The 13,603-nt window shown below is 43.1% G+C and overlaps 1 protein-coding gene across 7 annotated transcripts in view; it reads right to left on the bottom strand.

Annotated features, from left to right (window-relative positions):
• The window catches only part of DLG5 (discs large MAGUK scaffold protein 5), a 153,445-nt gene that overhangs the window by 15,244 nt on the left and 124,598 nt on the right, over positions 1 to 13,603 (bottom strand). For all 7 annotated transcript variants that reach the window (XM_021006096.1, XM_021006092.1, XM_021006094.1 and 4 more), the window contains 7 exons: positions 11,986 to 12,130; positions 10,497 to 10,618; positions 8,858 to 8,947; positions 8,262 to 8,430; positions 4,568 to 4,730; positions 3,452 to 3,585; positions 1,321 to 1,485 (listed from right to left, as the gene is read on the bottom strand). In XM_021006096.1, coding sequence (XP_020861755.1) covers positions 1,321 to 1,485; positions 3,452 to 3,585; positions 4,568 to 4,730; positions 8,262 to 8,430; positions 8,858 to 8,947; positions 10,497 to 10,618; positions 11,986 to 12,130 — 988 coding nt within the window. The remainder of the gene's footprint in view (positions 1 to 1,320; positions 1,486 to 3,451; positions 3,586 to 4,567; positions 4,731 to 8,261; positions 8,431 to 8,857; positions 8,948 to 10,496; positions 10,619 to 11,985; positions 12,131 to 13,603) is intronic.

Below are 13,603 nucleotides of genomic sequence, written 5' to 3' on the forward strand. Positions count from 1 at the left end.
ATGGGACCTTGTACGTCAGGGCCACACTAACATAACAGGACATAACCTCAAAAGACATTAAGCCTCTGCTCGACGCATTATCTAATCATATTGCCAGGGAGCTGCCGGTAAAGTGGAGAGGTGGGGACCCAAAGCATTATCTTATCATATTGCCAGGGAGCTGCAGGTAAAGTGGAGAGGTGGTGACCCAAAGCACTATGTAATCATATTGCCAATGAGCTGCAGGTAAAGTGGAGAGGTGGGGACCCAATGCATTATTAATTATGTTGCCAGGGAGCTGCCGGTAAAGTGGAGAGGTGGGGACCCAATGCATTATCTAATCATATTGCCAGGGAGCTGCAGGTAAAGTGGAGAGGTGGCGACCCAAAGCACTATGTAATCATATTGCCAGTGAGCTGCAGGTAAAGTGGAGAGGTGGGGACAGTAGGAGCAGAAAGAACTTAGCTGCAACAACCTGTGTTGTAAGGGAGGGTTCAGCAGGAGACAGGGGAGTGAGAAGGAAGTGAAAGCTTTCTAAAATAATATCAATAGAGCATTTAATTTAAAAAATGAAACAAAGTTTTTAACAACTTTTTTAAATGAGCTCAGGACAATTAGGACACCTGAGTTCTAGCCTAATTCTCTCTGCAACAAACTGTGTGACCTTGAAAACCTTTCAAAAACAAAGCTAGACGATCTCTAAGGGTTCCCTTCAGGATGAACGTTCTTGGAGTCTCAGCCTCAATCAAAAATAAGCTGAAGATAACCCTCCCAGAGTCACCTTGCCTTTGCTCTCACCTAGCCTTTCCCCAGCCATATCGTGACCCTGTTCCCTCAAATCATGGTAGTGAGAATATCAAGTGTGTTTTCCCAGTTCAACAGAATAGACATATCATGGCGCAACAGTCTGGGCTGTCCATTGGGAGGCAGTGTTGTCACACTTAGTTATTCTGTCAATATAACCCACACTTGAACTGGCTTAACATCCCCTTCTGGTCAGTGCATTTGAGGGCAGGCCAAAGATGGGGTTCAGAGGCCAATACTCAAAAAACCCACAGATAAGTGAGAATTGATTGCGCTTTGAATCTCTGAGTGAAAGACTAGAATAGGGAGCTAAATGATGGCAAGGCTTATAAGCTTACACTTGATGGCCAGGTTCATTTCACCCAAGTCTTGGCCCACAGAGTGATCTTAATTATTTGGTGTATGTGGCTGCTTCAAATCCATTTGAATTTCTGCATCGGTGTGAACAAGTGCCTAGCCCAGAAATGGTCTGATTATCTAGAGTCCCCCTCAAAGCAAAGAGAGGGGTGTGTGGATAAGGAGATATCAGTGGCTGACCTGATGGAATTCCGAGGGCTGGTGGTAGGTGTGGTCTGCTTGGATGTTGGCGTTATGGTCCCCTCATCCTGCTCACTCACTGTGTCAATGATGGAATGGCTGTCTGGAGTGGCAGACCCACTGCCCTGGGGATTGGAATGAGTGCTCACAGGGTCCAGTCGAGAACTACAGAGAGACAAAAAAAAAAACTTCTCACCACCACCATCACTACCCCAGACCCCAAGGACCACAGCCCAAATCTCTACCATTGATCACAAATCAACAATGTGATATGGCACCCCCAAAACTAACATTGTCAAGGTTTTTGCATAAATAGAAGCAGAATTTTCAGAAGGGTTATAACAGTGACACTGTATTCTGTCTGAGTCAGGCCACATCTACAGGACTGCTATCACTTCTGGGCACTACATTTTAAGAAAGACAAGCTGGAGCATGGTGAAGGACCTAAAAAATGTATTATGGAAAGCTTAGTGGAAGGAGCTGGGTCTGTTTAGCCTAGAGAAGAAAAGACTTAGTAAGAAACATGATAGCTGCCTTTATGCATTTCAGAGACTGTCACAAAGAAAAGGGATTAGGTCCTAGGCTTGGTCCTAAAGGGAAGAATTAGGAACCATGACTAGAAGTGTCAGAGAGGAAGGTTTAAGGACATACAGAAATTCTTACTAATAATCAGGGCTGCCCCAAAGTGGAACAGACTACCTTGGGAAGCAGTGAACTTCTCATCACTTTAGGGCCTCAAATAGAGGGTCAGATGACTGTGTGTTTGTCTGTACAGGTTACAAAGGTATCAGTGTCCAGGTACAAAATGAATAAGATGATCTCAGAGGTCTCTTCTAATACTGGTTTTAATTTTTTCTATCATGGAGGCTTCTCTTTTAAGGGGAGAAAGAAATTTAAGCCGTGACTGAGAATTAAGCCAACAATTCTTATCTGCCCTAAAGCAAAATCCTGTACAAAGAAAATATGTATATAGTTCAAAAGACTGAACAAAGCTCTGGTTTACACCCTTCCCTCTTTGATCCTCTCTTAACTTCTACCCTTACTCTCTAGGGTATGAAATACCACCTTCTCTTACAGCCACGTCGGACCTATCCTAGGCACAGAACTTCACACAGAACACATATTCAAAAAACACTTGTTCAATGACTAAACAACATGAGGCCACTTCATATAGCCTGAGAATTCATGCAGGACCTGTGGCCACATTCCCCAGTAACTGGGCCCCCAGAATGGGGCCTTTGAGGCAGGGATAACCCAGCCATGGGCTCTCAAATCTAAAATGGAGGAGATCCCAAGTATAGTATAGTAGATGGAGTTGGGAAGACCTAGCTTCAGTTCCAACCTCTGACACTTGTTAGCTTTGTGTCTGTAAGCAAGTCATCTTATACCTCAGTGTCCTCATCTGTAAAATGAGGAGGTTGGACAACATGACCTCTGAGGTTCCTTTCAGCTCTAAATCTTTAACTATGATTGTTTTTCTCCCTCTCCCCCCAAGCATAGGACATTAGCTAGCGGATAGAGTCACTAAGTCAAGTAACAAGAAGCACGCTGGATCCATTCAATGACCAAATCATAAGATCAAAGACTTAGAGCTGGAAAGGCCCTAAGAGGTCATAGGGTCTAACCCTCTCATTTCCCAGATCATGAAACTGTATCAAAAAGAGCTTAATAAACAAACTACCCAGGATCCAACAGTTAGTAAGTATCTAAGGCAGGATTCTGACCCTACAGCTTCCCAACTGCAAGTCCAGTGTGGCCCGGTGAACAGAAAACTGAGCTTGGAGTCAGGAGTTCTAATCTGGCTTCAGACACTTACTAGCTGTGTGACCCTTGTACAAGTGACTTAGTCTCTTTCCGCTTCAGTTCTCTCAACTGTAAAAGGAGGGTAAGGATAGCACCTACCTCCTAGGTTGTTGCGATGATCAAATGAGGTAATATTTGTAAAGTACTCAGCACGTGCCTGACACAGAGTAGGTACTCTATACATCCTTCCCCTCTTTTCCTCCCTTCTATCCACTAAACCATGTGGCCTCCTCCTTCTTTAATCATATCTTCCCACTGACACTTTCCCCACCCTCAGTCTCATCACCATCCAAATGGTGGTCCCTCTGTAAGAGGGAGCTGCTCTTACCTGGACCGGGAGTGATTGCCAAGCTGATACATGTGTGGGTTATACTGGGCCAGGATAGTAATGGTGTCACACTGCTGACCGATGATCAGCCTCGCCTGTTGCTCTGTCGCATTTCTCAAGTTAATGCCATTGAACTGAAAGAGAAAACAAATGGATCATGGGGGGACATTAAGAAGGGCCTGACAAACCCTAGGAGAGCTGGGAGGTCAATACTTCTTTTTATAATTTCAAAAAACATCAAAGCTATTCTAGGACCACAGACTCTGACAGGTAGCTCCCTATAGTCCAGAAGCTACATAAAAAGAATCTAAAACAAATACTCATCTATCCTTTGCTTGACTTCCATGGAGGAGGAGAGAGCAAGACAAAATAATCCATTCCTAGACAACTTTAAGTGGCAGAAAGATTTTATGGACACAAGGCCTAAACTGGTCCCTCTGAATCTTCATTCCCACCGCTCTAGATTCTAAAAGAACAAAATTAAGCCTTCTTCCCCACAACATTCCTTCAAACACTTGACGATAGCTCTCATGGGCCCCTTGGGTCTTGTCTTCAGTCTAAGCATCCTCAGTGTCTTCAAAAGGTATTCTGTGATCTATCCTGGATACTTCTCCTAACTCCCTCTCCTAAAACTCAACATGGCACAAAGGAGACCTTGAGCTTTTAAAAGCTAGGTCAGCAGATCACAATCTCTGGCACATCCTGTCAAGCCCTGTAATGGAATAGACCTAGTCACACCACCAGGGACAGCAAGGAGGCAGTGAGGTACAATGGAAAGGGTTCTGGAGTCAAAGGACCCGGGTTCAAATTTTGCCTCTGATGCTCATTTCCTATATGACCTTGGGAAAATCACTTCACCTGCCTGGACCTCAGTTTCCTTAGCTGTAAAATAAGGGGTTGGAGTAGATGGCCACAGGTTGTTTCTAGCTCATATCCTGTGAACATAAACCAGAGGGAAGAATCTGATTCATGGAGAGCTCTACTTGGTCCCAGTGAAGGGTCTAGAGATACAAGGGCTCTGATTATCACCATGACATAGGGTGCTTCCATTTCCAGGTCATTAGAAGAAAAGTTTACAAAATGAGAAGACTTCCCTCAGGGGAGGTCAATTCTTACCTCCAATAACTGATCACCATACTCTAGGCCAGCTTGGTGAGCAATGCTTCCTCCAGTTACTTTCGAAACGAAGATTCCACCATTTTCACCACTCACAATGGAAATTCCCAGTGGCTCTGAACCCTTTTGCACTTTGACATGGCGAGGTTCCTCCATGTAAGGCCTTTTCAAAGGAAGAAACAATCCTAAGTAGGCTTTCACCCCAAAGGCACACTCTGGACAGAATGATGTTTAATCACAGATCAAAGACAGACACAAAAGAAACATGCGATGGTCTACAAGGAAAAGACCAGACATCATGGCATCCCCTTCTCAAGGAAAATCAAATAAATATTTAGGAGATGGGTGACAACCATAGTAAATGGAAATGTGATGACCATCCCTTTCATAACAGATTGTATACATTCCTAAAACCTCATGCAAGAAAAAAAAATGGCACCACCCCACAGAAACCAGGGTACACAGTCTTAAAGATGTGGATTAGCTGAGAACACAACAAAAAGGATGGGCAACACAAACTATAAACTCAAATAAGAGGAGGAAAGAAAATGGCAGTCCATATTATATATGGAAGTAGTTGCCTTATATAATATGTAATTTATAAATCATAATGTGGAAGCGTTCCTGACTCATATAGTTTATAAATGTTTGGGGGGCTAGGGATGGGGAGGGAATGTGAGACTCTAGAAAACCAGGATAACTTTCAGGATGAGGTCAATCCAGGGGAGGCAATCCAGGAGAATTCATTTTTATATTTGCCAACTATGCCAGGTGATGCAAATCAATCATAGGAATTAAGCCATTGCAAACCCAAGCCATTAAAAATAATTTAAAAAAAATACCAGAGCGGTTTTGCATGGTAGCATCACAATTACCATGCAAATGCTCCCTGGGGAAATTATCCAAACGTGTCAAACAGGCACAAGGAGAAGTGCACAATACTGCTGGAGGAGAACCTTATGTCAGTCAGGCCAACCTCAAACTCCTTAGGGAGGAGAACCTAGGCCTGGGAGCCACAGGAAGTCTCAGAAAAGATCTATTACGGTACAGATATCTGGAAGGGGCAGAAGATTCGGGAGAGAAGGAGAAGAAAAACTCAGACACAGAACAACAGACACCGAGAAACGTCACAGGAGGAGGAGGAGGAGCAGGAGGAGGAAAGAACCGAGAGGGGCTTTTTTCCCACATCATGACATCCCACTTATATTCTGACCACCAAGCAACATTTCACCTTAAGACTGCAACTCCCTGAGGTCAGAAAACATGGCATCCAGATATTAGATATCTAGCCCCACAGTAGCCCCTCATGCCATGCTCACTGACTGGAGACCATCCTTTGACTGGCTTGGCTGCGTGGCGAACCACTCTCTTCCTTTCTCCCTCCCAATGCTAAGTTTACTATACACAATCAACTTCCTGGGGTTAGTGCTATTCTTTTCCATTGGACTGTAGGCTCCTTATACGTAGCGATTTATTCCATTCTTTGAAATGTGTCCCTCAGTTCCTAGCCTACTGCCCAGGCACATAGTAGGCACTTAATATGCTTATTAATTAATGCTTATTGATTGATTAGTCATCTTTTTTTTTTTTGCTAGGCAGTGGGGTTAAGTGACTTGCCCAGGGTCACACAGCTAGTAAGTGTTATGTGTCTGAGGCTGGATTTGAACTCAGGTCCTCCTGAATCCAGGACTGGTGCTCTCTCCACTGTGCCACCTAGCTGCCCCCTGATTAGTCATCTTGCAGTTAAGGTTCTGCCTGGAATCTTCTCCATTCCATCTTTAATTATCTAGATAATATAAAGTTTTAAATACCAGCTCCTCCAAGAAACTTTTCCCAAGAATTCCAATCAATACTAATCTCTTCCTTATCTGAATTTCTTTGTGGTTTTCAGTCCTGTCTGAGGACTCTTCATGACCCCATTTGGGGTTTTCTTGGCAGACATTGGAGTGCTTTGCCATTTCCTTCTCCAGTTCATTTTACAGATGAAGAAACTGAGGCAAATGAGTTTAAGTGACTTGCCCAGGGTCACTCTGCTAGTAAGTGTCTGAGGCCATTTTTGAACTCACTAAGATAAGTCTTCCTGACTCCAGGCTGGGCGCTATATCCATTGCACCACCTGGCTGCCCTCTGAATTTCTACTATACTTGAAGTATCACATATTTTAAGGCATTATCATAGCACCTTAGAAATTCGGGGCTGGAAAGAAACTGGTCTAATCCCCCATTACCCACCCACCTCTAATTTTATAGCCTGAAAAACTGAAGTTCAGAAAGGGTAAATAATCTGCCCAAGGTTATTGCCAGCTATTTGCTGACAAAACTTAGGTCTCCAGATAATCAATCAGTCCAGAGTCCTTTCAATCCTACCATGCCTACTGAATCAATCAATAAACATTTATTAAAGACCAATGCTAAGGGCTGGGGATAGGAAAGGAGACAAAAGACAGTCCCACAAGGAGCTTACAATCTAATCTAATCATTTCTAGGATCCCACTCCAGATCCAAGATCCTTTTAAAAACAATCTTGTGAGCTTCCAGTTTGGATGAACAACAGAAAATAGAGAAGGCACAAGCACTTTAGGGGTGGCGGGTACAGACCAAAACATCTGGATTAGCATTAAAGTTAATTAGCCTTGAAGTTAACCTGATCTAAGAGTGATTTAAGAATCAACAGCAGCCAAAACCACCCTGCTGCTGGAGAGGTTGAGGCCAGGGGATCTGAACTCTGAACTCAATCTGCTATCTGCACTAAGTTCAACATAAATGTGGGGACATTAATATCAAGTGGGATGGGACTGGGGGCAGGCCAGCCCGGGGGAGAAAAAGACCCGGTCAAAGCTCAAGATCAGAGTGTTACTGACCAAGAGACAGGGAGATCTGGTCTCCACAAACAAAGGACACTTTCTTACTGTCCAGTGACAGGAAAGACCAGAAAGGCCAGAAAGAAGGGAATGAATTATACCCCAAGAGAGACTTCTAGCTTCAAATCAGAGTCTCATCCAAAGGGCTCGTGCTAGGAACCAAAACAACTGATTTCAAAGTCCCTACAGACTCCACTTTTTAATATTCCAAAGAACTGTGCTAGTATTGAGAATGGAAATCAATGATGCAGAGAAGATTCAGCTCACATCAGAGAGCTCGGAGGAGACAAAGACATCATCTTAGTAAGGATGTAACTTATCCTGGATATACTTATCTCTGGCAGAGCATGTTCCTCCTCCCTCTCCCTCTCATATTCCACAGAACACAGTGAAGAGTGCTGAACCTGGAGTCGTAGGACCTGGGTTCAAATCTCAGTTTTGCCGCTTCCTACCTAGGTGACCTTGAACAAGTAATTTTACTTTTGGGGGCTTCAGTTTCCTCATCTATAAAATGAGAGGGCTGAACTTGAAGATTCTATGGCTCTTTTAGCTCTAAAACTATGATACTTTAAAAATGCGGTTTGTTGATTTTAAGTACAACAAGCTCCATTAAAAATATATCCTAAACCTGTCTTCTACCTCACTTCCACAACATGTAAAAACAGTACTTCCATGCATAACAAGCGCTTAATGAAAATTTGCTGATCGATTTGTTCTAACAGCAGACCAGCCTTGGGCTAAGTAACAGAAGACAAGACCATTCCCAGTTTTTTGTGACAATCAGATCACGTTTTTCCACTTGATTCCCAAAGAAACAGCAATGGCCACACTTACCTGTCCTTCCTTCGCTCCCCTATCGATGCTGGGCTGATAGCAATCCTGGGCAGCGTGGAGAGTGAGCTCTGGGACTGGCTACTGGCAAAAGATGAGGTCTCTAGGTTCAGGGGCGACTGGGGAGGAGTGATCAGGCTAGGGCTGCTACATTCAGAGTGGGACAATGAACCTACACAGAGAGAGAATGATGGAACATTTCTTCTATGCTCAGTGGAATTCACAGCTGAGGGCGAACCCCATTGGTCAAAGCACGCAGCCTCCAAGAAGCTACGCTGGCTTCAGTGGTGTCCTTTTTTTTCCAATGGGCTCCTGGAGGTCACTATATAATGTGTACCACACAGGGCAGTTTTTCATCATTAGCCTGTTATCATTAGCTATTATTTCAAACAATATCCTCAACTAGACAGTAAACTGTCTGAGAAGAAGAGCTATGTCTCCTCTCTTTTTTACCCCCTCCTCATCCCAACCCAACTGTAAATGAATGGCTGCCCAACATCAGTTTAAAAAAATGTTTTTCTTAAAATCAGGAAACCCAGGAAAAGCAGGAAACAACAGGAAACAACAGGGAGAGAGAAGAAAGGAGATCCCCATCTTACCTCGGTCAGAGCCCATCACAGATCGAGGGTATCTTGGTGTTAATGGGATTTTGATGCGTTCCGTCCGAAACTGCAAGTTACTTGAAGATCCTGTTTTTTTAAATCACAAAGAGGTTTCACAATTCAACTCAACAAGCATTTCCTGAGCACCTACTATCTGTCACATAGGGTGCCTGACACTAGGAGGTAACAAAGACAAGAAATTTGAATTCCAGGAGGAAACACACACTCTTGCTCTGAAAGTCAGTATCCAAAGAAAAACAGCCCAGTGCCCCATATCTGTAACTTACAGGAAAACTACATTTGACTAAGTCTGATCCTGCCAATTCCCTCAAAATGGTCCAAATATTAAAAAAAAAAAACAGCATAAGGTGGACATCAAGAAAGAAAGAAATTTAACCCACTGTTCTGGAATAAATTATCCTAGCATCAAATGCTCTAAGGACAAGAACATTCAAGTCAAATCTCAACCCCAAGGGAAAAGAGCAGTTTTCCAAAGTATCAGGATAACTAGTTCTCTCTTTTGTCCCTGAAGGCCACAGAAGTTCAAATCTTAGCAAAGAGGTTGATGCCTACCCCCACCATTCACTGCAAAGAACAAATCCCCAACTCTTCCCATGCTCTCTCATTGGGCTGCTAGCTCACTTATTTACTCTCACATGCACATACTCAGGGATTTGGGGGGGAGGGAGGGGTTAATTTCCCTAAGACCTAGAGGAACACACTCTAGCTTTTCATTGGCTAACCAACCTGCCCAGCGACAAGTGACAAGGCAGAGTTGAAGTCTCTCTCTGACCAATCCTGAAATTTGTTCTCTCACCTGTCCTCTTCTAATCTTTCTTAGGTCAGCAGCTGGATCCTCTCTATGAATAACCTCACCGTAGTTTATGGTTAATAGCCAAATTCTCACCTTGCATCTATGATCAGGTAAATTATAGTTTGTCTCATAATAAAAAAAAAAGTTATAGTACCCATATTTCTCTAGTTATTTCTAAAAGTTCTCAAATTCTTCATATGCAACTCATCTACAACTCGTCACGGGCCAAGGAGCAACTTCAGGGCTCAGCATTCTCAGGCTTAACTCAGTAACTCCTCCATGGACCCTGGGGCAGGCTATGCCCCAAACAAGCAAACTGTCACCAGGCAAACTTAACTCCACAAATGCTTTACTCAGAAGCAGATAAGCCCCTTTTCATTATCCATCTTAAATTTCCACAGGGGTATAAAGGCCCCAGAAATACCTAAAAATCTTGGGGGAGAGATGCATGAGACATTACTCCTGCAAATGGTACACTGATCCTCAGACTGGCTTCATGAGCGCAGACAATCACAAAAGGAAACAGATCTGAATGCATGTGATATAAGTATATTCTGTTATTACACTGGCACACGGTCCTGGAAAAAATCCCATCTCCTCATCTCAGGAGAGGCAGCCACGTACCACCGTGGTCATTCTGTTTTGATCCACAAAGATATAAACAATCAAACAAAGAAAAATCCCATAGAGAAGGCAAAAATCTGCACAAGATACTAAATTTGGTGCATCTATTTACAAGGTTTCCTGGAAAGGGTCACAGAAGTCTACTTGCTAAAACCTTCAGGGACAAAAATTAAAAACTCTACTTGGAGATGTGTTTACCAAGTCGGGCACTAGATGGTAATGAGTTGGACCCATGAGAGGTTCTTGTCCTCGAGGTCTCTGCGTAGTCGCTGGAGTGCTTATGACTTAGGTCCAGGCTCAGGCGGCCCTGGTGTTGTGCGCTGCATGAAAAGCAAAGCGGTTAGGTGCTTCAGGACGACAGTCAAGGCTTCTTGCTGTTCACCTCTGACTCTCCGTCACCCCATCTGGGGTTTTCTTGGCAGAGATACTGGAGTGATTTGCCATTTCATTCTCCAGCTCATTTCACAGATGAGGAAACTGAGGCAAATAGGGTTAAGTGACCGGCTCAGGGTCACACAGTTAGTAAGTGTCTGAGGCAGGATTTGAACTCAGGAAGAGGAGTCTTCTTGACTCCAGGCCCAGTGTTCTATCCACTGCACTATCTACCTGCCCCTCTGGCTACAGAAGAAGCATTAACAGTCATAGGCCCCTAAAAGTCCTCTCTAAGATAGCAAAAGAGTTCCTGACATATGGGTCACGGTACAGGAAAAATTGGACTTAACATACTTTTTTGTCAATAACGTGTAAGTGACATTCCCAACTGCAAAGAGCTCTCCTTGAGCCCAAGTTTCCTTACTAGACAAACAAGAACGATAATCCTGCCCCACTTATCTCACAGGGTTCTAAGGATCAGTGCCAGCAGAGGTGAGAATGCTTAAAGATCGAGGTCTATAAAAATCTAATGTTATTACCATATAATGTAATACTGACTTTGAGTAATCTAGTGAAGGGCTGTACCTGACCCAATCAATGATTTTTCCCAGAATGACATAATTTCCCTGGTAGGTAGGCTTTGCTCCTCGACCTTCCAAACACAGAGATCTCTTGGAAGAAGAGTTCATTAAAACCACCCCTAACAGATTCTCTCCTTCCTATTCTTTTTAGTTTGCCTAGTCTATTCTGCTAGAACAGTAGATAATAATAAAAAATAATGACAGCAGATGACATCACATGGTGCCTTCAGGTGTACAAAGCAGTTTATATATAAACACTGTCTCCTTTGAGCCTCAGAATAACCCTGAAAGGTAAGAACTACAAGCACTATTATTCCCATTTTCAATACGGTGAAAACTGGGCTCAGATTGGTCAAGTGACTTAAGTTCACAGAGCTAGCAAGGTCAAGAGGCAGGATCTGAAGCCAGCTTGCTTCCCAGCCAGCTTTCTGTCCACTACCCCTAGAAATGGTAGCAAAGCAAAGCAACTCTTCTTGCCCAAGGACCTCTTTATAGTTGGAGGCAACAGCATGCATCTGTGACTATAAGGAGAGGCAGACAACTGGGAGGCAAAGGGCTTGCACTCACATCTTGGCCCATGGAATACTAGTCAATAGCCAATAAATATTTATTAAGCACCTACTACATACACTATGTTCCAAGTACTGTGCTCAGTGTGGGAACAAGTCTCAACCTCTGTGGTCCTTAAGTCTCCATCTGGCAAGGGAACCTCTCATGACCTCCTAAGTGCATACCTGGGATGCAAGTGCTGATGGTGCATCTGACTGGCAGCAGACTGGCAGCTGTTGGGGTGAACTCTATGGCTCCAAGCCGTGTAGATAGGGTTCCTCATGATGGCAGTCACTGCAGGGCAGGGGGCTAAATTCCTTGGAACAGTACCTGCAAAGGGTGCCAGAAGAAAAATTATCACTTCACAGCTTCCCTCTTCATTTACAATCACTCAGACTTCTCAGTAATGGTGATAACAGTAACAATAACAACAGCTGACACTTGTGTAACATTTCAAAGTTTAAAAGTTCTTTATAGACATCACCTAATCATTATTAGCATTAATGTAATTCCTGACCACAGGGGCAAACCCAGTCTTAGCTGGCCTCTCCTGCATCTCCCCATCTTTATTTTACTAACTTATGGCTAACTCTGCAGGGAGAAGAGTTCCAAGGGAAGGCTTGGGCTCTTAGGAGGTAAAGTCAGACAATGCCTCATTCTCTTACATCAGACTCCATTTTAAATTCATCACAGCTCTGATAGGATGAGAGTGCAATGTTTCATCTAACTTCTTTTAGAACAGTGATTTATCATTGTGTTGATCAGGGTTTCAAAGTCTTTCAAAGCTGTTTTCCTCTATACCACTGTTATCATTGTATAAATTGTTCTTACTCTGCTCATTTCACTCGGATCAGTTCATAAAAGTCTTCCCAGTCTTCCTCTGAAACTATTTGTTTCATCATTTCTTAAGGCACAATGATATTCCACTACATTCAGATAATTTCTTTAGTCATTCCCCAACAGGAGGATACCTCTTTAATTTTCAATTTTGGGATACCACCAAAAGCACTACTATAAACATTTTTCTACATAATTCCCTTTCCTCTTTCTTCAATTTCCTTGGGGTATAGGTCTAGAAGTAGTATAACTGGGTCAAAGGACATGTACTACTTAATAACTTTCTGGGCATAATTCCAAATTGCTTTCCATAATGGCTGGATTAAAACAGCTTCACCAACAGTGCACTAATGGGCCTATTTTCTCACAGCCCCTCCAGCAGTTGTCATGGCCAGTCAGACAGGTTGAGGTGGAACTTCAGAGTAACCATGATTGTTATTATTAATTATTGGGGATTCAGAGCTTTTTTTTCATATGGTTCTCACTCTTTTTCAAGACAGCTTAAGACCCCCAAGGTCTTACTTCTAACATGCAGGTAAAATATCCAAGATCTCTTTCTCTTAATTGACCTTAATAGTCAAGAGAAGAAGACATGATAGAGAGAACCTAATTAGGAGTTTGATTATTTGAAATATCACAGGGAATCTGAGACTCTCGAAGTTTGATGGGACTTAAGAGGGCATCTACTCCAACCTATCCCAGCAGCTGAGTTTATACAAGGTTGGAAGCCTTGGATATCAGGGTTGCCCTAAAACCACACAGCACTGTATCAGCCAAAAGGAGGAAGGGGGACAATGTATCTCAAGTGCTCACCATTTAACTTGTGCCTGATGGGAAAACCATGTTAACTCCAGAACTTTCTTTCTAGCCCCTGAACCTAGCCACCACAGGACATTTTTTTAAATTATTATTATTTTTCAATTAATAAGCATTTATTTTCTCTCCTTATCACCCCTATTCCCCAAA

Source organism: Phascolarctos cinereus, unplaced genomic scaffold (genome assembly GCF_003287225.1).
Source record: "Phascolarctos cinereus isolate Bilbo 61053 unplaced genomic scaffold, phaCin_HiC Scaffold_3;HRSCAF=262, whole genome shotgun sequence".
NCBI classification, from domain to species: domain Eukaryota; kingdom Metazoa; phylum Chordata; class Mammalia; order Diprotodontia; family Phascolarctidae; genus Phascolarctos; species Phascolarctos cinereus.